Source organism: Equus przewalskii, chromosome 15, assembly GCF_037783145.1.
Source record: "Equus przewalskii isolate Varuska chromosome 15, EquPr2, whole genome shotgun sequence".
Taxonomy (NCBI): Eukaryota; Metazoa; Chordata; class Mammalia; order Perissodactyla; family Equidae; genus Equus; species Equus przewalskii.
The window spans coordinates 75504393-75532324 of NC_091845.1; the positions used below are offsets into that span (position 1 = coordinate 75504393).

The 27932-nt window shown below is 39.9% G+C and overlaps 2 protein-coding genes across 2 annotated transcripts in view; one reads left to right on the plus strand and one right to left on the minus strand.

Moving 5' to 3' along the window:
* Positions 1–16072, plus strand: part of MRPS22 (mitochondrial ribosomal protein S22) — a 32579-nt gene extending 16507 nt beyond the window's left edge. The window contains exon 8 of the mRNA XM_008525813.2: positions 14164–16072. Coding sequence (XP_008524035.1) covers positions 14164–14184 — 21 coding nt within the window. The 3' untranslated portion in view covers positions 14185–16072. The remainder of the gene's footprint in view (positions 1–14163) is intronic.
* Positions 323–27818, minus strand: COPB2 (COPI coat complex subunit beta 2). Its single transcript, XM_008525811.2, has 22 exons — positions 27391–27818; positions 23572–23709; positions 19785–19871; positions 19458–19584; positions 18260–18408; positions 16256–16402; positions 15308–15407; positions 14504–14646; positions 14048–14247; positions 12575–12685; positions 10744–10832; positions 10552–10658; positions 9338–9481; positions 8603–8733; positions 8145–8352; positions 4331–4441; positions 3149–3363; positions 1703–1795; positions 1433–1613; positions 1169–1237; positions 942–1013; positions 323–688 (listed from the first exon to the last, which is right to left on the minus strand). The coding sequence occupies exons 1-22, from the start codon at positions 27391–27393 to the stop codon at positions 596–598; spliced, it is 2718 nt and encodes a 905-aa protein (XP_008524033.2). The 5' UTR covers positions 27394–27818; the 3' UTR covers positions 323–595.
* Positions 27819–27932: the final 114 nt, after the last annotated feature.

The window sequence follows — 27932 nt, forward strand, 5'->3', positions numbered from 1 at the left end:
AATGAGGTCAGAGGAGCTGGAATTTCAGACTCTGATTCCAGAGACAGGTAGCTACTAGACAAAATCAGGGCAAGGCACAAGAACCCAAGCTACACAGACTGAGGGGATTAATGCAGTGAGATCAAGAAAACCAGGTTAGAGAATTCTAGCATGGATATTCTGTTATAAGAAAAAATGTGATAATGATATTTGAAAATATGATTTAGTTATGCAAAGAAAAGAAAATGGAGGCTGATCCTAGGTGAGGTGTAGCTTTAGCTCAGCCTTCTAAAACTAGAAGCCTATGTTCATTATTCAGAAAAGAAACTCTGAAGTATCTTCATTAGTTCAGAAAATTTTATGAGATATGGTCTAGTGACAATATGAAAAAAGATCAAAGCCCACCCTCTGTTTTAGTTAACAAGGAAACAGTGATTTAGATGCTGTGCATACACTCCTCCTAAGAGGAGGGGGCGCATTATGCTCCTAGCTGGCCACAGTGTTCACATATAAAACCTAAGGAGTTTCTCAGAGTCCAAAGCACTGTGGTCAGGGTGACGATCAATACCTGGGCCCAATAATGAGCTGTTTAACGGGGAAATGGGAACCAGTATGTTCAGTCATCCAGAATATCTTCATCTAGGTTGATATCTGTTGTGTCAATATCTTCTAAGTCCAAATTATCCAAATCTTCCAGTTCAAGTGAACTCTGCAAAGAAAAGGAAGGAGGTGAGTTATGTAGTACTGTGTTAAAGACAAGTTCTCTCTGAGTGGTGATCCAAAGAGAACCAAAACAGCAGTCACTCAAAAAGGGCATCTCCCGATTCATTTCAAAGCCCTGCTCTGAAACTGATTACATCACTTAAAATGCAGAGGCTGCACCTTCTGCAGACACCTCATGCAATGCAGAGGGAGGCATGAGGCTGGGGTCCCAGTGGGAAGTTTGGGTATGATGTCTGTACCTTTTCTTCTTTTTTGGCTGTGTGGGAGGCCACGATAACTGGAGTAGGAGAAGCGGGTTTTCCATCAAGTTCCTGAAAACCCAAATGGAGATACATGTGAAAACAAAGGAACTTGTTCAGTAATTTGAAGTTTTCCCCAAGGGAAGGCTGATCAGATTTAGGAAGTGGGAGATGATACTTAAAATGAACAAATCTCAACCAGATTATCACAGTAGTATTCTACTGACCTGCTGTGCTGCAGATCTTGAGGGCTGAAAGCCTTTTGCCTCTTCCATAACATTTCTTTCTTCATTTGGCTAGCAGAGAACAAAGCAATGATGAAATAAAATATTCTAAAGTCAGAACTCATCTATGATCTTGTCCTAAATCCCCCATTAGCTCTTAATCCAACAACAATGTATGTACTGCAGTTCGAAACCTTAAGTTGTGAATGCAAATCCACCCTGTAGTCACAGGGTGACCAAATGAAGCCTGGCATCCTGGCCACTCACTGTGACAAGTGGGTATTGTTTGGCTGGCCACAGATCAGCATGTGTTTCCTTCACCCATTCTTCCACAATGAACGCTTCTTTCAATCCAGGAAAAAGGTTTTCATATTCTGTTGGATCAGCAAGGGATTCTGCTGCTTTCTGATTGACTTTTGAGAGACTTTCTCTCCAGAGTGTCACCACCCTATTACAGATATCAGGGAACCAAAGGAAGACTGAGTAAGTGTGCTGTTTTTATCTGAAACATTTCTTCCTAAAATGAAAAGTCTGTACCTTGAAACCTGACTGGGTAAGTAAGTCCGGGCCAGGAAGGCAGCTTCTGGCAGTCGTCCGGTTCTAATCAAGAGCTCCAGGCAAGCATCAAGCCTAAAGATTAAACAGGAGAGGCACTGTTACCAAGCATAAAGGCTATAATGCTGGCACTTAACACATTAAAGAAATGTGGATTTAGCGCTGCAAAGTCAGCATTCCCTCCCCAACTCCCACACAGACGCTTCATTCTGTCCCTGAGCCATTAACTTGTCACCACTAGTGTGTTACATAATCAGGGGACTCCAGGACTATGATGGATAAGACAGCTTTTGTGACCAATCTACAGGGGCTTTTCAAGACAAGTTAAAGCAGCTTAGATGAGCCCATCTTAAAGGCTTCAGAAGATACGGGAGCAGAAACTCAGTTTCTCAAGTGGGAATACTGAGGGCAGTGTCTCCAACATGGGCTGTGCTGGACAATCCAGTGGTGCCCAGTAGGAAAATATCCAAGTGTCTATTTTTTCTTTCCTTAATTTCAATTGTTTTTCTGTGTAAGCTTGATAAAGTGGATAATGTGTTTTAGAATTCAGAATTTTTTGGATTTTAGAAAGGTAATAATACAGTACATACACTAAACATTAACATCCTCAGCATCAAAGTCAAACACTAATATTCTACAATAATACATGAATACTAAATGTGATAAAAACATTCCAAGGGGCGTAAAAGCAGCTAACAATAGATAAATCAGAGTTCAGGTCAGGTTTTGCCATCAAAAAGTTATAAAAAACTACTTTCTGAATACTTTTGGATCTTTGAATTATGGATAAGGAATTGTGAACCTATTCTTACAGGTATATGAATTTATAAATACATATACTGGAGTGCATTTCAAAGTTTTTATAATAAAGTGTGGGGTTTAAAAAGTTGGTATTGAGGCCAGCCTGGTGGCATAGTGGTTAAGTTCATGTGCTCTGCTTCGGTGGCCTGGGGTTCACGGGTTCAGATCCCAGGTGCAGACCTACACACTGCTCTATCAAGCCATGCTGAGGCAGCATCCCACACACAAAAAATAGAGGAAGATTGGCACAGATGTTAGCTCAGCAAGAATCTTCCTCAAGCAAAAAGAAGAGGACTGGCAACACATCTTATCAGGGCCAATCTTCCTCACCAAAAAAAAAAAAGTATTAGAGCAAGGTTAATGAATATTTTTGTGTTTTATTTTATAATTTTGCTCAAACATTTAGACCAAATGTGCTAAGAGCATCCCTTGCTGAAGGTGAGTGCCACCACAGCAGTGCTGTCCGCCTCTGACTGCCCCCATGAGCAGCCGCTCAGTCTGGCATCAGCTCCGTCTCCAGGGTTCGTTCTTCACATTCCTCTCGAGAAACCACCCTCCAAGTCAGTGCACAAATAAGCATTTTTATGTTACAGTGCCCCTTCTTTCAGACCTTGGATTAATACTTACTTGCCCTGTAAAAAGTAGCTCATGAATGCCACGTTATTCTTGCCATCTCTCTCGGCCCCCTCTGCTAGCTTGTTCACCATGGTAGCATTTCCAGAGGCAGTGGCCAAAAGCAAGAGACCACCGTAATCCTGTGCGTGATGCAGGCACTCCTGGGCTAGGCCAAACTGACATTTACTAATAGCAAGTTCAGCAAGTTGTTTCCACTTCTGTTCTGACTGTAAGAAAGAGTTTCCAAGTTAAGATACCTTTGAAGATAAACATGTGAATTTCCAACATCAACATTATTCTGTTAACCTGAGCATTACTGTGCCGACAGTATTTTATATATATACACTGAGCTGTGCTTGTTAAGTTGGTTCTAAGAATGGAATGACAAAATGTATAATGAGAAAATGGAAATTCTCACATATAGAAAATTAATTCAAACACACAAATCAATTTTAATGATGCACGAATAATCATCAATCCCATTATATTTCTATTTTGTAATTATACAGTGAAACTAAAACTAACTGAACTTTTAAGATAATTAGATTGCAATTATTTTAATGAGTGATTTAATATTTTTTCAGAGTAGAAAACTGTTTCTTATGTTGTTAAATAATTAACAATAATAAATATCTGTCATTTGTAGCTTCTCATAAATCAAATAAAAAGCTGCACATTTGGTGGTGATCTTAACATATCTAGAATTTATTTAGCACATGTGAAATGAGCTTACCAGCAAATGCTAGACTTAAACCACAATGGGAGCCCTCAATGTACAAAGATCATAAAAATGTCAGTAAACTGTCTTAAAAGCTAAGAATCCTTCTTTAAAACCATCTTTCTTACTAGTTTGGCAAATAACTGCTACGTATGCACTCTTTTAGAGTTCCCAGACTACTTTATCTACTATCTTATATCTTTCCTTCTCTTCTAAAACAGATCTCATAAGAAATGAAAACACTTTTTTTTAAACAAATTAGAATGCTCAGAATATCTCCAATATAATCCATTTAATTTATGCAAAGATTAACATAATGCATTTTTTAAAAAGATCAAAGAGAAGCAATAACCTCACCAAAATGAGTCACTAATACGCATTTCAGAAAACTTTAACAACACAACTTATACTAAACACACACGGAAGTACTTACTGACCTTTCCATCAGTTATGAAAAACCATGCATTAGCACATACCTCTGCTTCCACTGCTAACTGGTATGCAATTTTTAGTTCGCCAAGCTGAAGAGCAAGTTCAAAGCGATGCTCAGGATCTGTGGATACTGTAAGAGCTTGCTGCTTGAAGCCCTAAACAGATAAAATATTTATGTATGTATATAAAAATGTGTAGTCTGTATATATATATATGTAGTGCACACACACACACAGGGCAAATCATCCATTTCCCTCTCAAACTAAAAATACCCTGCTGACAAAGAAACCCGACAACTTAGACGAAAGTAACAGATAACAAAATACTCTTTAATGAGACAGAGAAAAGTTAGAGTCATTAAATTAACTGATGAGAACAAACCTGGCAGACAAAATTCAGTCACAAAATGCCTAATGTTTTCTAGGCAGTGGCAGTGGAAGCTGACTAATGCTAGATAAAGTCAAGTAAAACAACAAGTAAAATTAGAAATGTAAAAGTAAACAAACATCAAAAAGAAAAGGATTTTGGAAAGTTGACTGAACAAGCCATTTCAAAGAAAGGCAAGGTGGTGTAGACCTAGCTGTTTGTAATCTACTCACTAAGCTGGGCCCTAGAGACCACCTAGTCCAGTCTCTCAAAAAAAAGGAAGTCAAATGTGAAACTTGCCCATTTTCTATACCCTGTAGGTCACGTAGTAAACATTCTGCTTTCGGGTCCTGACACTGATCGGGTGTCATCAACTGTGCCTTTACTGGTCATCTCACGTCCAGCTTATTCACTAGCAGGTGCTCCAGAGGGCAGGAAGTCTGGAATTGCCTTCCCACGCTCCACTCAGTCATCAGAAGCAGGCTTTTAAACCAGCTATTGTAATTACTAAGTTAGCTTCTCCCCCAGGACAAACAGTACTGATGGGGTGTGCCTTATGGGCAAGTCCTGCAGCTGGAGGGATGTGCTGTGTCAGACAAAAAGCTCAGACTTCAGCAGACTTCAGCAGACTGAGGGAGAATGCTCAGTTGTGGGGTGGTCAGGAGGGAGAAGCTGGGCAGCTCTGACTTCAGTCCGGCTGGATCTTTGGGATGGCCATATTGTTGTGTTAAAATGTTGTAACTTCCCAGACCATACAAACTGCCCCTCCCCCCATGCATCCAGGAGTACAGTGTAAACACGGCATTCTGAGTAATCTGCCTTACTCCTTTTCCTCCCTAGCACTGATGTGGACAATATACAATCAAGAGTGGAGGAGGGAGGATCTGTGGAACTAGTGAGACACAGGAAAGGGCAAAGCAGATGACATGAGGTGGACTAAAGATACTTTTGTCTCCCGCCAAACTCCCAGTGAAATGACACTAAAGGGATTCTTTTTTTTAAGGCATAAACTCCCAGGGACATACAGAAAGGCAGAGGAGATACTAGTAACAAAATTTTGGAAGCCAGGAAGCTGGTGGAGTATAAACGTTCAGTTAAAACACTAGAGAAAACAAACCCTAAATCAGGAGTGAGGACAGCCTGGAAACAACCTGATTCCCATATGCGAATCCCCAAGGGCGCTCGCTCGTGAAGGGCGCTCGCTCCTGAAGGGCGCTGCTGGAACAAACAACGCGAGCGGCCTGCAAGTCTGGATAAGCAGCCGTGAGATTCCCAGGTCCCCCCACCTGCCCCCTCCCCACCGCCTCTCGATACCCACAGAAGACAGGAGGTTTCTTCTTTGGCAGGGGAAGCTAGAGGGTCTCCAGTCAGGGACACCCTGCACACCTGGCAGGAGTACTGAGTATCAAAAGGAAAACTGGAGATTTCGAGAAGGGACACTGAGACCTACTAAATACTGAGACCCCAAGCCGTTTCTACTCAGCCTCCAGAAAGATGGTGCCGGGGAAGCTTCTCTGTAAACTCTAACCGGCCCCAGGGTACAATCCTAAAAGGTCAGTGAGGGCTATACGGCAGCTAGAACAGTGCCTGGTACGCTGCTGAGTGCTCATTAATCCACCAGATGAATACACTGACACTGAGGCTCCCCAATCAAATGGCCCAGCCTCATCACACCTTGTGAAGTCCATACCCAACAAGCCCACACACAAACTCAGACCTTCTGATCTACTGCTTAGATCTCCACCCTTAAATGAGGGCCCAAGGATCATCAGATATCTGAGGAAAATCTCTAAAAGGAAAGACAGATCAAAATGAACGACTAACAGCAACTTGAAGGAAGCATACCAGGTACGGGGGAAAAAAAACTTCAAAACAACAAAAAACCTATCATCCACATCCTCAGGGCAATAGGAGAAACTTTCATCCACAAGCAAGAATAAGATTTAAAAAGGCCACGAATAACAAAATGAGAAAACTAGTGCAGGAGGTCTAACATTTGACTAACAGTTCCACAAAGAGAATAGAGAAAACAAAGGAAGGAAATCATCAGAGAAATGATTCAAGAAAATCTCTCGGAAATGAAGACATGATTTTTCATTTAAAAGAGCTCATCTAATACCCAGCAGAACGAATGATAATTGACCTGTCAAGTCCCACCATCACGGTAACATTTAAAGAACAACAGGGACAAGATCCAAAAAGCTTCTAGAGAGGAAAAAGTAAATCAGGTACCAAGAATCAGGAATATAAATAGCTTTAGACTTCAACAATGACTAGAAGCTAGGAGGCAATAAAAAAAATACATTCAAAATTCTGACAGAAAATTACCTCCAACCTATATCCTGTTAAGTGGTCAAATGTGTTTGAGAGTAAAACAATGGCACTTTCAGATAATCAAGGTCACAGAAAAATTTACTTCCCATTAATAACTGTTTCTTGGAAAACTACTGAAGTACATGCTCCAGCAAAATGAGGGAGTAAACCAGGAAAGAAGATAGGGGATAAAGGAAACAATGGATCCAACTCAAGGGAAAGGCAAAGGGAAGCCCCAACATGATGGTGAAGGGATATCCATGAGGAGAGCAAAAACACCAGTTTAGCCTGAAGCAGACTAATCATACTGAAAGATTTCAAGGAAATCTGGAGAACCAGCAGAATCTAGGGAGAACTAACCATTACGTACATAGAAAAATAAGCAAAGGAAAAAAAAGGAGACAATTATTAATTCTAGGGAAAGCAACAATTGCAGGAAGGGAAAGCTATACTATACCACACAGCTCAGCGGTGAACAGTGTTTACACAGTCATTATAATATAAACACTGAATACCGACCCAATCAAAATTATGATATGACTACCCAGAGGGTAAGGGTAGGAAAGTGGCATGTATGTGGTAGGAGCAGAAGGGTGACAGAAAAATCCTCATCTTCTATAGAGTGGGAAGTCATCAGAAATGCCTAAAGCTATGCCTAGAGATGTGAAATAAATATGGAGAGAGTCAACTAAAAGAATTAAAAGTGATTAATTAAAAGTAGAGAGAGGGAAAGGAGTGCTGATTTTTTCTTAAGCCTTGCAGAACTTTATACTTTGTGTACATATAACTGACTAAAACACATTCCACTACAAAAAAGGCGTACCACTAATGGTAAATGTTATGTCATGTCTACCACAATTTAAAAAAAAAAAAAAAAAGGAAAAAGCCAGCTAGGATAGAGAGAAAAATGCAGCATGGAGATGAAAATATTGATAAATGGAAAGGAAGTCTACAGAAAGAGAAGACTGGTGATCACCTCCAACATTTAACAGGAGTACTAAGGGCAATGAGAAAGGACAAGGAAGACCATGACAAGTGACTTAAATTTACAGGAGAAATTCCACTGCCATAGGAAAATCAGCGGCAATTGAGAAATACATTTTTTCAAACCCATACTACCATTCTTTTAAATTGCTGGTTTTAAAAAACACATAACAAGAAAACAAAAAATCATCTTACCTGCTTTTCCAAAAAGTGCGCGACTCTGGTCCTCTGTTCCTTCGGAATGGTAGGGAGGACCTTATCGGCCATGCCAAAGTCCCTCCGCATGACAGCCGTCTGGTACTCCAGCACGGAGACCAGCAGGGAGTAGCTCACGATGTTCAGTTCTTTATCCCCCAGATACAGCCTGTTGTCCTTAGGGATGTAGCCCAGGAGGTACATGGTCCTGTAACAGAAACAGCAACTAATTTAGAAGGAAGCCCAAATCAGTAAACACACAGACCCACACCCTGCTTCTTGCTCAAAATCTTTCCACTTGATTGATGCAATTTTGGTTAACAGTAGCCAACCTACTAAAACTGTAACACTGAAAAATCAGGCCTCTCATTGCTACAAGCCTGCAACAGGTTTTTCTTAAAAAGCATAATTTTAAATTTAGGATGCTTAAGACAAAAAGCAAAACAATAGTCAGCTACCTGTCCAAGTGGGCAATCGTGACTATTTCTCCTCCAACATAATAATTCAATCTGTTCACAGAACTTGTGTAAATGAAGCAATCGCCTACCCACAGCCCTGTTTTCACAATTTCCTGAATCTCACCAAGAACCTGCAGAAAGGAAATAAAGTCTATTACATCCTTATCCAGCATTCGAAATCCCGTAACAAAAAACAATCTAACTGGGGTAAAATCCTCCTTCCAGAAAGAAAATGGCCTTGGAATTTCTATCTTCTTTCTTCATTTAACAACAGACTCTGGATGAGTATTTGTAATCTAAGATCTCACTGCTGCATCAAAGCTGTGATCTAAAAAAGTGTTCATCTAAACTCCTAACACACATGAAACGGATAAGAAGTATTGCATAAAATCTTCCAGGACATCTCCATAATAGATGACTTATCTTCACCATCGGAGAGCTCACTTAAAATACTCTGGCTAAACTGTCTTAAGACCAAAACACCTTCTAATTTCCTTACTGAAAGATATCAAAGTTAGTCTCAAGATTTCTTAAAACCAAAGCACAAATTTCTTTTAAACATATATGCTTTCAGACCCTGATCTTTGAGACAAGATTATAATTTTCACACTTCACCAGAACTCCCTAAATACTTGGTTTCAAATCTAACATAATAAAATGTTAAAATCAGTGAAGTTCTGTTATAAGAATATAAATCATTTAACAGCAAAGCTAAAGTTGCGCTGATACAATCACCTCAAAGGCGTCTTCAATGCCGTCTTCAGTAACTCCCTCATGTGTTTCCTGGGCAGCCAAGACTTTGTCTGACAGATACTTAAGGATAAAAAATGACTCCTCGGTGGCAATACAGACCAGCTCTCCAGAGTCAGACCAGAAAATCTGCAACACGACAAACAAAAACACAAATGACTTTGGATTTCTGAGTGGATAGAAGAAACTGTGTACACTTTGTTTCTTACAAGATTTATCATCTTATATTAAGATAGTAAGTACGTACTTAGTTTTATGCAGTGTCTATGTATGTGTGTGTATGTATCTGGGAGGGTGGACGGGGCAGTGTTGTTCTATTTAGTCTAGAAATGGAAAGACCAAAGGGAGACAGGAGGAGAGCTGTCAGTAAACACAGATGGGCTGTAATTTAGCAGAGCAGTAGCTTATTCCCTATTACTCTAGAATAGTATTTCTCACCCTTTTTTTTTTCATTATTACACCCCCCAGGAAGCTTTTCAGGCATTTTTTTCCTAAGCACCTCCTCTACAAAATTTTAGTACCACAGATACTATACATACGTTTATGCATATACACACAAATGTGGCATATATATCCATAACATGGATATCCATATGAATAACTATGCTTTACAAATAAAGAGAACCCGTTGTTTTCACTGCTCAGGAGCCAGTTTGTGCCCTGCTGAGGGCGCTTGGCTGCGCTGAGCATGCACGCTCCACCAGACAGAGGCAGGACTCCAGGGAGGTGGGTTTGTCTCCAAAGATAAGTTCCTGACAATTAAAGCTGTCAAAGCAGCAAGTAGTTGTAAAGGTAGACAATTCTGTCACTGGAGACAGGTACCTGAAGTTTACACAGCCGTTCTTAGTAAAGTATAAAAAGGCTTTCTGAATTGTGTGGGAGCCCCTCAGGCCTTTCCAAGTCAAGAGCTCCCTGACTTCTCTTCAAAGCATGCTTTTGTTAACTCTGTCAAAAGCCATTTGAAATATGAATGGCGCCTGGCATTTGTATAACTTTTTATACTTTTCAAAATACGCAATGTCAACTGCCTCATTCAAATACCACAACTCTGATTTTCTGAGCAATCCTGAAGTAAATGGCACCGTGTCCAACACAAAGGAACAGGGACAACAGAGTACATGGACATTTCTCAGTCTCAGGGACCCAGAGCTGCTCACAAAGATGCACATTTCAAAAGTAACAATGGAGGGAAAACTCACATGTTTGGGCTGAATTTCAATTCTGCGTATGAGTTCGGTGTTGTCCCAGTCATAGAAAGCTAAGCCATTTACAGATCGGACCCCCAATAAGAAGCCTCCATAGATACCTAAAAACAAAGAAAAATTTTTGTTTAGATGTTTTTGAACCATTGGAAAGCTTCCAAAAATGTATCATAGATAAATAACACTCACTTTCAGCTCCAAAATCTGGTTTAAATGATTTTTTTTCCTTAAAGTTCTTAAATATCTTTACAACACTGTTACTCTCTCTTATTGCATATCTGGGAGAAAAAAGGGAAGCAAACATAGCATGTTATATACTAAACCATAATTCCACCAAACGTTAGAAATATCTGCAAATATACTTGAATAACAAACTTTGGGTTTCACAGTATTACACAAATTACCAGGCCTCACGAACTATTAGAAACTGAAAAAGACCCAAATTATCCATTTATCGGTGAGGGATTAAACCAGTCATGGTATCATGCAATGGAATACTACTTTGCAAAAAAGGGAACCAATTATTGATCCATACAACAACACGGATGAATCTCAAAAACATTATGCTGAGCAAAAGAAGCCAGACACAGAGCGTATTCTGTACAACTCCGTTTATATGAAACTCTAAAGAAGATAAATCTTATCTACCTGGTGACAAAAAAGCAGATTAGTGTTTGGGGCCACGGAGCAGGGGTGGGGAACTGACTGTTACGGGAAACAAGGGGATTTTGTGGGATGACAGAAATGTTCCGTATCTTGATTGTGCTGGTGGTTACAGATTATACACATTTGTCCAAATTCATAGAAATTTACATTTAAAATAGCGCCTTTTATTTTGTATAAAGTATACCACAATAAAGGTGACTTTAAAAATAAAGAAAAACTTTTATAAGTGGCTCACTAGTCAGCCATGTTTGGCAACTACTTAAAAAGTTGCATACATTCAGGCCTCTGCCTTGAAAAGAGGGGCTATGGCTGTTGCAGGATATTCAGCAGCATCTGAGGACGTGATCTGATGAGTATTTTGCTCAAAACAGGAAAGATGCTGATCAGGGTCTTGGCTGGATAAGGCTGAAAGAGGGAACTATCAAAACAGAAGGAGAGGTAAGCTGAGAGAGGGAAGGCAATCAGGAACTGTAATTTTACTTAAGACAATAACAAAGTACCTTTTAGTACAGGGAACTGTACATATGAGTATATTTAGGAAACTCATGAAAAGAGCCAAACAATTTCTTACCTCTCAGTAAATCTTACTGTCAAAAAATTCTAAAAACATGCATCTTATTACACAATGCCAAGGCTCAAGTTACCCACTGTTCAGGGTGGGGGCAATACTAAATATGGGGAAAACAAAACTAAGAAAACTGTGAAGACGTAATTCACTTGTGTGGTCTGAAAAAACCACAGCCCTAATGTTTATTACCTGCACCAAGAAGGAATCAAAAAAGGAGCCACTTGGTGTCTATCTAGTATAATAATTCAGAGTTAAATGATTTTTCCCATTTTCAATGAGAAGAACATTTTGAATTCAGACAGAATTAATTTTGTTAAGAATTGCAGGGGGGAAGGGGTAACATCACAGAAAATGAGTTTTAAAAAAGATTCAATGAAGTTCTCATCAAGATGACATCAAACTACAGCGTCTCTCCCAACTAGCTCAGAAAGGGGCAGCAGCATCTCAGGACGCCAGGGCACAGGGAGGGCCTACTTTGTCTTGAGCCCACAGGCACCAGGCCCTGCCACAGGCTCCATCAAGAAAATGGATGCTGGGCCCCCAGTTTAACAGGATAATTAGATCAGTGTGAAGGAGCCAGCTCAACACGAAGACAGAAAGGGCACAGGCAGCTCACTGCACAGCTGCCTCTGACTCTGATCTTCCAACAGGCATTCCTGGTGAGAACTGCTCTTCAACACAGAGAAGCACAGTCTACACTGAGCCTCGGGAGCCTCGTTAATCCAGCCACGCACAGTACAGCCCCTGCAATCAGGGCCAGCCGGGTATCACATGGCCAAAACTTACTCTGAAGAATCATGGGCCCATGCAAACTCCTGGGCAGACCCAAAACTCTTGTTTCTCAATGCCATTGCTGTGTAGATGATATACTCGCCATCACCACACACCACAACAAACCTAGAAATCACAGAAGCCAGGGAGGGAAGAACAGAGGACCAATGACAAGTAGAAGTTAAGAAACAACGATTCATCCTTATGGTAAAATATTTCCAATGACAAATGTTATTTCAGTTGACTGTTACAACTGAATCTAATATCTTTTAAAGTAATACATTTCTTTGAATTCGGAGCGAGACACAAATATTCCACCCAACAATTCCAAAAGCAAATTACGAAGATGGGGTTATTGCTGCAAGTGTTATTGCAATGGCCTCCTCATATAAACAAAGACGACTTGGGAGAGGAAGGTGAGGGGGCTGGAGATGCACAGAAGGATCCCAATAACTCAACTAGTATTGGTTGAGCACTTTGCTTATTCCATTTACACCATAAGACGCCACTACCTTGTTCCAAGATTATCTTCATTTTAAAGCTGATCATTCAAATGACTAAAAATATCTTACTCCAGTTTTTAATGACTGTTAAATTTATCAAAATAAATAGAATATTTTAACATTCAAATAAAGAGTAAAAATAGAATGCTGCACAAATACAATTTTCTCAATAAACATAAAACAACTCTCTTCAAAGGTACAATTTATAACACTGTAGTGGCTGCTATTAGATTGTTAAAGGTAAAATGTAAAACAGCAAAAAAGTTTTATGACGTTAAGGGAAAAAATATATAATATATTCTTACTCTTCATAAGAAAATTATATTACAAATAATTATGGATACCATTTACTGAATGAGGCGGCATACTTGGTTTATATACTTTGTCTTTTTCAATACGCAGGATGGCATTACAAAATGCCAAGATCTGTAAAATAATTTTTAAAGCTCCACAGGTTTAAACTCATTGTGCTCAAAACTCCTCTCTCACAAGATATTTGGTGCTTTCTAAATCTTAGGGGAGAAGCAGAACTGATGGTTCAAATTAGAGCTAAGAAGCAGAATTACTACCAAGCCCAAAACTTTTTCAAAAGACACATACCACAGAATCGGCTTTTCTTCTTAAGAGCAAATGAATTAGCAAGTATTTAGAGGGCACCCACTAAGACTCAGGATAAGACATGATCCTTGCCCTCAAAGGAGCACAAGGACACAAACCCAACACATCTGAAATAAAGGTAAATACAGAACTATCTAACTGTTCAAAACTGTCTGGTGGGACAAGGCTAGGAAAGCAATGCTTCACCTTGCACGCCGACTTGATCAACTCGTCTGGCTGCGTGCAGCTGTGCTGGGAAGGATTGTGAGGCCAGGGCAAAAGCTCATGAGGAACGCTCCCCGTAGGGCAGGGTGACACATGCTATGGATATGCAGACCCTGCTCTAACATACTCAGAAGCTCAGAGAAAGATTCTGGCGATGGCTTACCGCCCATTGGGATTGTGCTGAATAGTCTGAGGGTATATTTCACAACTGCCCATATCCTTTACGGCCAGTGGCAACCTTTCTCCATCTTTAATTTCAGCATCTCCCATTGCTTTTAGGTTGGCCTGCTGGACTTCTGAATGTTTGGCCCAAATTATCTTTCCATTGGCGTCCATGGACATGGCAGGTTCTTCCCGACCAAGCTAGAAGAATGACAAATGGCTCTCAGCAATGAACAGGAACACAAATAAAACCACAACAAAATAAACACTTTCTATGTTCATTTAACAGAGACTCCTTTCCTTCACTTTAAACTCCCAGTGCTTAATCTCTGGTGCTTAATGAAGGAAGTGCCGCCAGTTTAATAGAACTGGTGACGTGGAAGATGACTGCACTACAATACAAGAAAAGCTGCGTCCCTCCATCCATGTCTTCAGAGAGAGGACAAGCAGAGATTACCTTAACAATGATGCTCCCTTCGTCATAGCCCAAAGCGACATTGTTGGACCCTCTCAGACTGGCCACACACCACACCCTCTCCATTCCATAATTCAATGTGCTCTCGAGGCGATAGGTACTTGAATGCCAAATACGCACAGTTCCTAAAAAGAACAATGTGAGTACTCCCGTTGATCTGAACATCCAACAATGAACTGTGTCAGGTGAACTAGCCACATGGAAATCTCTATATTCAAACAGAAAACACCTCCTGGAAGCTTAATTTTTTGATCTATAGTCTGTAAGTGATTTTATGCAGCAACATAAATAAATTAATAATAGAAAATGTATAAGAAACTAAAGCTAAGAAATGTGATTTTAAGTGTGAAATAATGACGGGATTTCCTGGGTATGATGCCTGCTATGTGCCAGAGGTTTTATACCTGTGATTTCTTCTCATCCTTTCACTACAATCCTATGAGGTGGATATGTCTGCTCCCATTTCATAATTTGCCCAAACCACACATCCATGAAGTAGCAAAGCCTGAATCTGACTCCAGGTTTTTAGACTCCAAAGCACAGGCTTTTTCAATTTTTCTCTAGGACTTCTGGGTGTCCTCTTATTTAAGTAATAGAATCAAAACACATTAGAATCATGATGATGATGATGATGATGTCCCTTTACTCTTTGACAGTTCAAATATTCTAATCTAATAAAAATATCAAAATCTTTGGAAACCTCCAATTACAATGCACGGCACTACCTGGCTTAAATATCCACTTAGTAACTATAAGCAGAGGAATAAGCATGCATTTCTGACTTACCGTCTTCTGAACCTGTGATGATGATTGGCAACTCAGGATGGAAACTGGCACAAGACACGTTTTGGGCATGTCCCTCCAGGGTCTGTACGCATGTTTTATTCTGTAATCAAGACACAGAAAATGTTTTTACTAGTGAAAAACAAGTAACTCATCCTTTATTTTCCCAGTGCACAGATACATTATGATAGTGGTTATGACACTCTAAATAGAATTTAATACAGAAATTTCTGAAATAGAATTATCTTGTGTGCATATTTTCCCTAATTATTTGATAGCAAAAGTAAATGCAACTGTCACATTTAAAGAAGAAAAAAATGCATCCTGCCCCCCAAGAAAAGATCTGGTATTCATCTGAATATTTCCCCCTCAAATTCCTAGGATAATGTCTTTAATAATTTTATTCTGTACTTAAATACACATTTGAATAACTTTCTAAGTAAAATTGGTTTTCTAGGCCTCATTTTATTAACTGCTTGCGGAAATTTTGATGTGGGAAACAAAAAACCAGAAACTTAACAAAACCTTAGAAATCAAAAGCATTGGAACAAGACTTCACAAGTAGGTTTACAACGGTCTATATGGCAAAATGGTTGTACCGTGGCGATGTTCTGACAATATTCATTGCTTTGCTAGGTTTCAAATATAAATGGAAGTCTGCCAATGAGGATACTAGAGGATGTAAGAATTCATTTGAACTAAAGTGTTAAAATTTCTAATTTTTACTATTAAGCGAAAAATAAATATGATGGCATTTTATTTTTAAAATTGTGACAGGCATTTATTTTCATTTTTCTGGAGCATTCTGGGACCACAGTTTAGGTGAGAATACTGAGGCCTTAGGCTGTTATTCTACGAACAGAGTTCCATAACCCAAGTTTTAACTGTCCTGTAAGAAACAGTGAGAAGCATGTCTAACATCTGTCAAGTAAGGCTAAGAAAAAACTGTACCTGATAGTCCCATATTTTAACAAGACGGTCATCTGCACCCGAAATGAGGTATGGTTTGTCACCACCACTGTAGTAATCAATGCAATTCACACCTTTCTCATGTCCCTCCAGAGTGAAGTTTGGTGAGGAGGAGCCCAGCTGCCACACCTTCAGGGAGCAACAACACTGCAGTCAATACGCAGCCTCGCATTTCGGAAGGCGGTGCCACCACTTCCGACAGTACATAAAACTCCAGAGCCCAGGAGAGAGAAACTAAAGAACGTTCATTGTGTTCACTCATTTATTTTTGTTCTTTCTCACTTTACTTGAATTTCCAGGGGGCAGAATCACTGTGGCATTCTCTGAAAACGCCAATTTCTAGACTTTCTCTCTAGAGATTATGACTCAGTGGATCTACAGTGAAACTCTGGAATACAGATTTTTAACAGATACCCCAGAAAATTCACAAGCTACACTTTGAGAAACACTCCTTTAAGGGTAGGAAATGATTTTATGAAGGATTTAATATAAAGCTAATGAAAGTGGATTTAATAAGATGTATTAAAAGGAGAAAAGTACTGCTTAATTAAAAAATTAAAAATAGGAAAAGTAGTCAAACATTACCACAGTACTGGTATTGAACTTTATCTTTACAAGTATTTATTGAGTGCCTACCACATCAGAGGCCCTGTGGGGAGTATAAAGATGTGTAAACAAATGTTTACCACTTACTGCATATGACAAACTTTACTAGAGCCAAAGATAAAACAATTCTTGTTCTCAAGGTATACCTAATTTAGTGAAGAAAGTTTAAAACTAATTTCAAAGTTTGCAACCTATGTCAAAGGCAAGGACAATCCAATAAAAGGGAAAAAAAAGTAAGGTCAAAACCCTAAGATATTCAGACATATAACATTTAATAATAACTGTCAGACATAACTTTTAATATTTTATATTAAAGGAAAACTAATATAAGGTAAACATACACATGTAAGCAAAAGTTAATGCAGTATATAATTTTAAATCTATGCACAGAGATACCTGAAATATTGTAAATGGAAAAAGGAATAGGACGGCACTCACGCAACATGTATAAGCATCTAGTACAAGCAAGGCACTGTGCCGCCTGCTACTGAGTGTCTGTTGGGGTGGGGACGGGGAGACACACAGTTCTTGCCCCAAACATTTCGGGGAATACAGATTTCCAGGGACACATTAATTATTATTCACCGAGAAGCCACAATAGAGGCAAAAGCAGTGAAAGGAATGGGATGAGCTGAGCAGCTCTGTCTAGAGGTGAAATGGATGTCTAAAGAGAGCTTCTGAGAGTAAATAATTGTGCTAAGCCTTGAAAGATGAGTAGTTCTCCAGAGGAAAATAAATCAAAAAGGGAGAATGAAGAGTACTGAAGGCAGAGGGAACAGGTGAAAAGGGAAGGTTCTGCGAACATTCATGGCACCTCTAGAGAAAGGTGAGTAGAGTAGGGTGATAGGCGATGTCTCATAATATATTAGCTGAAGCTGCTCTTGGAAACTCTCGTATTCCACACCAAGGCATTTGGCCTTTATCCTTAGATTAGGAACTGAGAAGATGGGATCCTGTGTTAGAAAGGTAACTGGCAGCAGTATGGAGAAATGGAGTAAGAAAAAGAAAATGGAGGCAGATGAAATTTAAATATAAAATTGATTAATAATCAGCAGAGGTCAACAACGAATACACTAAAAGGGGAGGAAACAGTAATCTGGAGAAGATAGTGGCATTTTTCTTATTCTGGGTTTGGAGAGGTTTAAAAGTCTTACAATTTATTGTTCCCACGTGGGAAAACACTCCCTCATTAAAAGCATCGAGTTGCCACAATATTTTCTAAACAGAATATGCCTTTCTAGATCAACATGAGAAGTCCTATTTTGAGTTTTTGAGAGAAACGTCTAAGACAGGAATAACTTTCTGGGCAGCCAGTAGTAAAATACCTAAACCAACTACATTCCACCAACAATCACAGCTGACACACAGCGGACAGCCTACCTTGATGGTCCTGTCCAAAGACGCGCTGGCAAACTGATTGTTATCTTTGGGGTTGATCACAATCTGCATAACATAATGGGTGTGTCCCTCAAACACTTGGGAACAAGACCATTTTTTATCCCAGTCCCAGAGCTTAATAAGCATGTCATCTAGGCCAAAAGAAAGGCTCAAGTTAGTTGCAATTTCTATTTATTTCATTCAGAACTAAGGCACAGAGTCTTTGTGCCTTTTAAGGCAGCAAATCTAACACAAATCACACATTCCATGACTTACAGAAATAGAATCAGAACTTCACAGATTTTTCAAAATCTTTATTTATTCTAAGAATAAACTTAACTCTCTACAGAAGAGTAGAGATAAAATAGAGAAATTACTAACAGCAAATATAAAAATTTCATGAAAAAATTTAAGAAAGACTCAGCGGGCTTTACAGAAGGACAAAAGAGGAACGTGAGTTTGATTAGAGTCTAAGTATGACTGAAAATGATGGCAATGACTATTTAGGGAATAAGCATGTTTCAAAAAAGGGGCTGGCCCCGTGGCTGAGTGGTTAAGTTCGCGCGCTCCGCTGCAGGTGGCCCAGTGTTTCGTTGGTTTGAATCCTGGGCGTGGACATGGCACTGCTCATCAGACCACGCTGAGGCAGCGTCCCACATGCCACAACTAGAAGGACCCACAACGAAGAATATACAACTATGTACCAGGGGCCTTTGGGGAGAAAAAGGAAAAAAATAAAATCTTTAAAAAAAAAAAAAGGTTTCAAAAAGCTATTACCAATTCAGTGCAATCCGTTTTAAGTGCCCTCCAAAAGACCACTGTTTTATACATAATACCAAGGAGCAAACTAGTCTCGATATAAAGATAAAACTGAGTAGGGTATATGGCAATCTGCCAAAACCTCACTCATCAGCATGTAAATTAGCTTTCTGTTCGGCACATGTTTAAGCATCTAGACCTTCAGGTCGGTCTTCCTTGACAGGAACTGGAGCAATTGCTACACAAAATCCTAAGCAGAGCTGATATTTCATTAAAATACAGAAGCAAGCAGCATTGATAGCACATTAATGGATTTAAAGAGTTTAAAGGCTGCTTGGTATTAGAACTCTACTCGTAACAGCAATAAAAGAATTGCATGTCTCACTGAATGAAAATGAATTACTCAAAGAGACATCCATGATCGAAAGGGGTCATCTCTTACCGCTGCTAGTCAGAATGAAAGGCTGGGTTGGATGAACAGCAATACAGCGAATGTAGTCTGAGTGCGCTTCAAACATATGAACTCTCTCCAGAGTATTGTAATTGAACACTCTAATCTGCATGTCATCCTAGAAATGGAAATTTAAAAACCATCATTACTGTTATGAAGTAAGTTGCACAAAAAAGTATACAATAGGCTCAAGGTATAAAGTCCATGGTCCAAATACTGTACTAATTAACAAAACAAATCAAGAATCAAAATTTTGCAGCTCATTTACATAATCATTGACCGATTCAGAAAATGGGATTAGAAATTCATATTACTTACCGCTCCTGTCACAACCCAATTCTTCCTTGCAACAAACTTGGCGGCTCGAACAGGAAGATCACACACTTCAAACGTTTTCACCAGTGTCTTTCAAATTTAACAAAAATATACACTTTGAGTTATAAGAGAATAACTCAAAAATCTATTGGTATATTTAAAACATCCAATTATTTAGATCACTTCTAATTTAAAAATATCCTCAGGCTAAAATACGAAAGCCCAACAATCAAATAAAAAAAAATAGACCAATCAACTTTTCTTTAACAGATTCAAAATTTAAAAACTTATAAAAGATAAAAGAAAGCAAATGTCCACAAGATGGACTTCCAAACCCTCTGTGTTCCAGCCCTTCCCTACTTCTCTAGCCTCACTTTGGTTACTCCCAGCCTTACCTTTGCTCCTGTCCGCCCTGCCTGAAAACCCACCCACAGAACCATACACTCCCCTTTCACAACGCAGCACCTTTGTGATTACATGTTTAATGGCAATCTTTCCTGCTAAGCTCCCTGAGGACAGGAATCTTGTTCACCACTGTATTCCCAGAGCCTAGAACAGTGGCTGGCAAACAACCAGAGTGTAACAAGTATTTGTTGAATAAATTAGCTCTTAGGTTCTTCTTTTTAAAATTAAACCCGTAAACTCATAAAATAAACTAATAAATAAGATACAATTCTTTTGTACACTTTAGCAATATGCTTCCATACATACACTATTCATCTCTTTTTTAGTGAAGTATGAGACACAGTGATTAAGATGTGCCTTCAAGCTGCTCGGAATGAAATAACACACAGGATAAAGGCAGAAAACTAGGAGACCCTCTGAGAAAGAGCAGGGATGAACACATCTCTGTCCTTCCATTTTGATGCCTTGTTCTTTAAAATTCTGAAAATAAAACCACTCTTCAATCTCTCTTTTTGTACCAGGGAGTAATGAAAACAGCACAGTCTTACTGACTGATTAACCATGTGCACTAAATAAAAGGAGAAGAGACTGGTTCATAAAAACTGTTGAGCCTACTCTGGCTTCCCAAGCCAGACTTCAAGGATTCTTCAGACAAAGGCTGAATAAGTGGGGACATCAGCTCCAACCTGTACAATCACTACTAGTTGACTATGATATAGACACTGAGAGCCAACAGAACGTGCAATCTATAAGACAACAGACAAATCCACGAAAGCCCACGAGGAGCCAACAAATCCAGGGATCTGCTGAGCAGTAAAAACGAAGCAGCTGCAGAACAAACAGTCATAGCTCAAGTCCATGTTAAGTGCTATGGCTGATACAAAAACAAATGACAAGAGAGAGGGTCTCCGCACTCTAGAAGCTAAACAATCTAAACAGGAGGAAACGCTACACACTCAACAGACAGACACCCAGTGTAAATTAGGAAAATAATGACTAACGCCTGTTTTATCTGATTTAATCCTTTTGACAATCCTGTAATGTAGGCAAGGCAACAATAGCATCTTCATTTTAGATAAGTAAACTGAGACTCAACATGATTAAAAGGCTTGCTTACATCATTTAATTAGCAAGATGGCTTCAAATTCTAACACACTGCTTTTGTGTGCATGTGTGTGAAGACAACTAGTCCTGAGCTAACATCTGTTGCCAATCTTCTTCTACTCTGTATGTGGGATACTACCACAGATGGCTTGATGAGCAGTGTGTAGGTCTACGCCTGGGATCTGAACCCACGTGGGCCACCAAAGCGGAGCACATGACCTTATCCACTATGCCACCAGGTCAGCACCCTAACATACTGATTCTTCAACCACTGCACCTACCACCTCAAAGAATACATAGTATCTCCTTATTTGAAATTCAAGTACATTTGAATTTACTTCCAAAAACCTTTTTGGCTCTTTCAAGAATTTTGCTCTCAATATATAGGAGCAGCAAGTAACTCTTATTGGTGATAAGCAGAGGAAAAAAAGCAGGATAACCTAAAACAGATCAACCATTCAACGACTTACTGAATATCTACTATGAGCCTAACTGCCAGGTATGTGCTTGGAGCAACAGTGGGAAATAAGACTATGGTAATCCCTGTCCTCACAGAACCTCCATTCTTGAAGGAAAGAAAGAAATGAAACAAGAAATTACCAATGAGATGAATTATGAAAGGGGAAGCAGATGGCCCTGCAGGAGGGCCCAGGAGGGTACAGAAGGTGAAGTGGATGACCCAGATAAAGCAGAGTTATGTCACGGTAAAGCCTGGAGAAAGACAAGGGAAGTACAGTGGGCTTTAGAACATACAACAGTGAAGTGACAGAGCTGAGAGCAAGCTAAATGGAGTTGAGAGAGGGGATCCGTAGGAAGAATTAGGAAGGGTGGTGGGGTGGGAGAGGCACCAACATTATCTGTTAAGCATAAAATCAGAAAAGTTTTAGATATTTGGATGGAGAAGTAGACCAAAAAAAAAAAAAAAAGTAGTTAGCATGCATGTTATCTGCATCAAGGCAAAAGGAATTCATAAGATAAAGATCTGAAATTGCAGAGGACAGAAAGCCTGAAACACTGATATAGTGATAAATGGAATGTTTATCATTCATTAGTCCAACAAATAATTACTGAGCACTTACTACGTGTCAGGTAATGTTATGGGCACTGGGATACAGTGGAGAACAAAGTGTTGATGTATATAAAATGTCATTGGTGGGGTCTTGGTTTCCTGCGCTGTCATTACTGTTTCATTATCGTGAGATAAGACTGTAAGAGCATTTTTAGGTTTACTCCTGACCTTGGTTCCCTGAGCCTATTTCTGCCATCTTAAATTCCTCAAATGTGAATTTTACCTGGATTTTAAGAACTTACCTTTGGATGTTGAGGATAATTACCTCACAAGTAGATACATAACTGTACAGGATAGTGCTTACTATGTTTTGCACTTTGAAAGAAAAAGACTAAGGATGGTCAAGGAAGACTGGAAAATATGAAATAAGCTAATTTGAAGGATACATTATTTACTCAGATGAAAGAGAACAAAACAAACATTTAAGGCAGATAATCTTTTTTTTTTAAAGATTAGCACCTGAGCTAACATCTGCTGCCAATCTCCTTTTTTGTCCTTCTTCTTCTTCTCCACAAAGCCCTCCCCCCGCCCCGCCTCCCCCCCCCCCCCACCGACATAGTTGTATATTCTAGTTGTGGGTGCCTCTGGTTTTGCTGCGTGGGACGCCGCCTCAGCAAGGCCTGATGAGTGGTGCCATGTCCGTACCCAGGATCCAAACTGGGGAAACCCTGGGCCGCCGAAGCAGAGTGCAAACTTAACCACTCGGCCATGGGGCCGGCCCCCTAAGGCAGATAATCTTAAAATGCATATTTTCATATGTGTAATCAAAACTACAAATATTTCTCTGATGTAATCTATGATTTGTATGGTTGATTGAAAGTTATCTGCATATCATTACATGGAGCACTAGGGAAAAAATAAAATTAAAAATCCTATTCTTAAGACTGTTAGACTACTCACTGAATGGAAAATTAAGTACTACTAAACACGTTATCTAGAGCAAGTGATCTTATATTGATGTCAGTTTCCTTAATTTCAAAGAAGAGCTAATATTGCCCACATCAGAATTTAATATTTAAATATTGTATATAACAAGTCCAGAACAGTTTCTCCCACAAGCTATACCCCCATAAATGTTAGTTCCTCCTTACTGAAAATACTTTGTACCAATTTGAGGAAGCAGTCTGCAGATAGCTACTGGACTCTGTTACGATATTCTCTCTCTTTGATTATAAACACAGTATTTCTAATAAAGTCCTCAAAAATTTCTACCTGTGTTTCATGATTCCAAACGCATACACTGCCATTGTAAAGACTCGCCAACATCCATGGCTCGGTAGGATGCAAATCCACACTCTTAACTCGATCAGATCGAGCAGTGAGCTTTCTCTTGATATCAAGTCGCAGTGGCTAAGGAGAAACGACATAAAAAAAAAAATTAAATTGCTATGCCAAATAAAATGTTTGGGATCTTAACGAAAAACAGTGCATTAACAGGCCAAGGAATCAACTGAGTTTTTACTTTGCTAAAATGTAGACACAATTTCAAATCTAAAGCACCTGTTCTTTGCTCATATATACAAAAAATAAGAATATTTAAACTTTTTGATCTCAGGACCCGTTTACACTCTTAAAAAATTTTGAGGACCCTAACAAGCTTTTGTTTATGTAGGTAATATCTACTGATATTTACATTAAAAATTAAAACTGAGGCAACTTTAAAATATTTATGTACTAATTCGTTTTCAAATAAAAACCCATTATATGTTAACTTAAATAACATATTTTTATGAAAAATAACTATATTTTCAAAAGAAATTTAGTGAGAAGAATGGCAATGTTTCACATTTTTGCAAAACTCTTTAAATTCTGACAATAAAAGACAGCTGGTTTCTCATATCTGCTTTGGCCTTCAAGATGTTGTGATATTTGTTTTGGTTGATGTATATGAAAAAAACACCTGGCCTCACAAAGATATGTAGTTTGAAAGAGAGGAATACTTTAATACTTTTTCCAAATAATTGTAGATATTCTTCTTTGATAGCACACCACAACTTGACAAGTGGTAGTTTCTTAAAGGTTAGTTGCAATGTGAAATCTGAAACCACATAAATGAACTTTTTATACATTGTTACATTAAAATCCACTGGTCTATTCTGTATTTTGAAGGGATAGGTCACTCTTGCTTCAGTCTGTAACATCATGCATTCGTCACTTGGAAAACATTGGTTCTCTGAGTTAAGCAGATCTCCCAAATGTTGATGACACATTTCATTATACAGTATAAAAAAATCACGTTCATTAATACCACCATCTACGCTAACTGATAAGTCTTTAAGTATTAGAAATCTGCCAAGTTCAGTGACAGACAAAAGTTTTCTAAAATTCTAGTTTTCACTTGAAAGCTCTAATTTTATTATTGGCAACAAATACTGTCAGGAACCTTTCAGTTTTTAGAAAATGTCTGCCAAATAATAAAGTCTGAACAACCACAGTTTTTCAGTCATTTCAAGTAAAGCTTGCAACTTAAACAACAGTATGCAACAGAAGTGCTTAATGTATAGTATGCATTTCATCACACAGAACATTTAAAAGATGTGTACTCGAGTGTCCAGACGTAATAAAACTATAATTCTTACTGCTTCATCAATGACATTCTTAAGTGAAACTGGCTTTAAGAAAAAAATTGTGTGACAATGAAGAATGCACTATCAGTACAATTTGGTGACACCATGCCAGCAGTTTTACCTTCCATTACTTTCACACTGTCAGTACCGTGCCAGCAGTTTTACCTTCCATTACTTTCACACTGTCAGTACCATGCCAGCAGTTTTACCTTCCATTACTTTCACACTGTCAGTGCAAATACCAACACAGTGAAAAAGGCCAATAGTGTCTTACTATTAGGAAAGTAGTTTTAATTTGTGGACCTCCTCAAAGACTATGGGGGACTCCTAGGAAATTACAGACCACACTTTGAGAAACCTGCTCTACAGAACATCTAGTAAATAAATATAAAATATCTACTAAATCATGACTGTGTATATTTTACCATAAAAAAATATTTTAAATGATTGATTACTGAGTAAAAGTGATGCTCCAGAAGGTGGGCCAGGGAACTGACCAGCCCCAGTGCATCTACATATCCCCAGTGCACAAATCCTAGTTTAAAAAGCACAGCCAAGAGTTCTTGCTATATTTCTCCCAACCTTTAAATGACTACTTTGAATGAGACAGTGTCCTAGGTACTCTGGAACACAAGGATGAGCAAGATACTCATACTGTACCCTCAACTCTAAATGTCTCTCTCCATCTTCCAAAAGCCAGATGCATTTAGGACTCAGCTTAAATGCTACTGCCACCAGTATGATCTTTCTGATTACTCTAGCCAGAAGTATCCTTTCCTATGGGATCCTCCAGGATTTAGTTTTAACCTTTAACATCTGTGTACACACCTCGTTTTGCTTTCCAGAGCAGATACTCCATAAGGGCAGGGTCATTGTTTATTCGCGTCTTTATCTCCACAGCACCGTATACACTTGGGCATGGGGGTTGAAGGACAGACAGTACAATCCAGGTCTAGAGACACATGTGGGATTCAAATTTCAGTTCCACCATTCATGAGTGGGCAAGTTTCCTTAACTTCTCTCAGGTTTGATGTATGTAAACGAGGGGTCATACTATTAGCTACCTCTTAGTGTTACGAGAATTAAATTCAGCATTAATCAGTTAGAACAGGGCCTGATCTATTGAAACCACTCCGTAAACATTAGTTATAACTCACTCTCCCACCTCTTGTGAGAATTAGGAGGCAAACGTGTAGCAAAGTGCATGGCACATAGTAAACATTCTATGGTAAATGAGTGAATAAATGCACATTTTGTATCTCACAGAAAAGATTAAAATGTGTTAAAGAACCAAGGAAGTATTTCATAATAAAAATACACTCTCAAATGTAAAGATTGCAAAAGAAAACAAAATTAGGCAGATCCAAGGGGCTTTTCCAAAAACATACATTACGGAAAACACAGCAGACCCCAGACAGAGCAGGTCAGAGGTAAGGTAACCAGATATAATTAAGACTTGAGGTCTTGTTCTTAACCTGGAGACCCAAGGAAGGTTGGGTTGGGGTGGGGGAGGGACGGTCTGTGAGTGAACCCATGGAAATTTTATGCATCACTGTGTGTTTCTCTATGCATTTTCCTGGGAGTATCCATAACGTTCACTAATTTCCCCAAGGAATCAACCTTTATTGTAGTTCCAACTCTGCTGCAATTAGCCTTGTACAAACATAATTTTAAGTTGTAAAAAAAAAAGGCAGGAAAATGTTTAAACATAAAATACTTTCTTACATTTTTTCGGAAAAGATATTCTCACACTATCGTGGTTTTTTTCTTCTTATAATGCTCTTGTGCAAAAGTATTTTAGGGCATTTTTGAGGGTGTCGGTAATGGTAAAAGTGCTGTCATGACTGCCTTTCTTACCAGCCACTATATTTGCAAATGCAGAAAAGCACGCACACCAGTTTTATAAACAACTCCCCAACCCTTCTTTTCCCCCTAGAAACTCAGGCTGGGATGCCAAAGCACACGAAATTCCACTTTTGACTCCATATACGCTTTACTTTTTTTCTTTTTTTTGGCTTCTCTGCTTAAGTTTGTCGTTTGTGGTCAGCACACGCTATACCAGGAACAAGCCCAACATGAGTGCAAGATCAGCTGTCACCATTTTAAGGGTAGAACGAGGAAATTCTGCCAAAGCCTTCCAGGAGTTCCACGTCTTCGGCCTCTCGTATTTCCCTACCCCGCAGACCCGCTGCAGACCGCAGGAGCTCCGGCAGAGGCCGTATGCACCGGAGGAATCAGGGACCCCTCAACTCCAGGCACAGCCCCCTAAACCACCCGGGACCGCTGGGCCCCACCGGCCCCTCCCTCACAGATCTCGCTCGCACCCGCCTAGGACCCCAAAGGCCCGAAGCGGAGGCCGCAATGGGAGCCCAGGCCGCTGCTCACCGTGGCCCCCAGCCCGGGAGCCCCAAGAATAGGCCTTAGCCAATAGGGCTCCGCTCCCTCCCGCACGTTCTGGACCTACCATGGCTCCGTCGGTCCGAGGCCGGACGCCCTCACTTGCTAAGCGCGACGCAGCGCCGGAGAAACCCACCACCCGCTGACCGGCGACTGACTGACGTGGAACTTCCGGGAGGCGATTCTCGCGATAGTGTAGGCCAGGGCCCGGGCGCCTGCGCAAACCCGGCGCTGGGCTGACGTTTCCCAAGCCCCTCCCCAGTTCCCTAGGCAACGCGGCCTGCCAGACTGCCCAGAGTCAACTTGGCGCTGCTGGCGGAGGCGGGGTGTGGCCTCCACCTCGGAGGACCGTGGCCTGGGGCTGCTGAGCAGTGCCGAGAGCCAGAAAACCGAGAGAGAAAAAGATGAGGAAAACAAAATGCTCAATTCCTGGCAGACGCCGGCGGCAGCTGCCCCGTCGTGGGGCTGTGTCGCAGAGGCTCTAACTCTGGCTCTGGGGAGCGGGAGAGGGAGAGAGGGGGCGGAGCAAGGCTCCAAGCCTTCCGTACTCTGATGGGCTGCAGACCCAGGCCCAGAGCTTCTCTGCGGGCCTGGACCTGGCGCTGATTG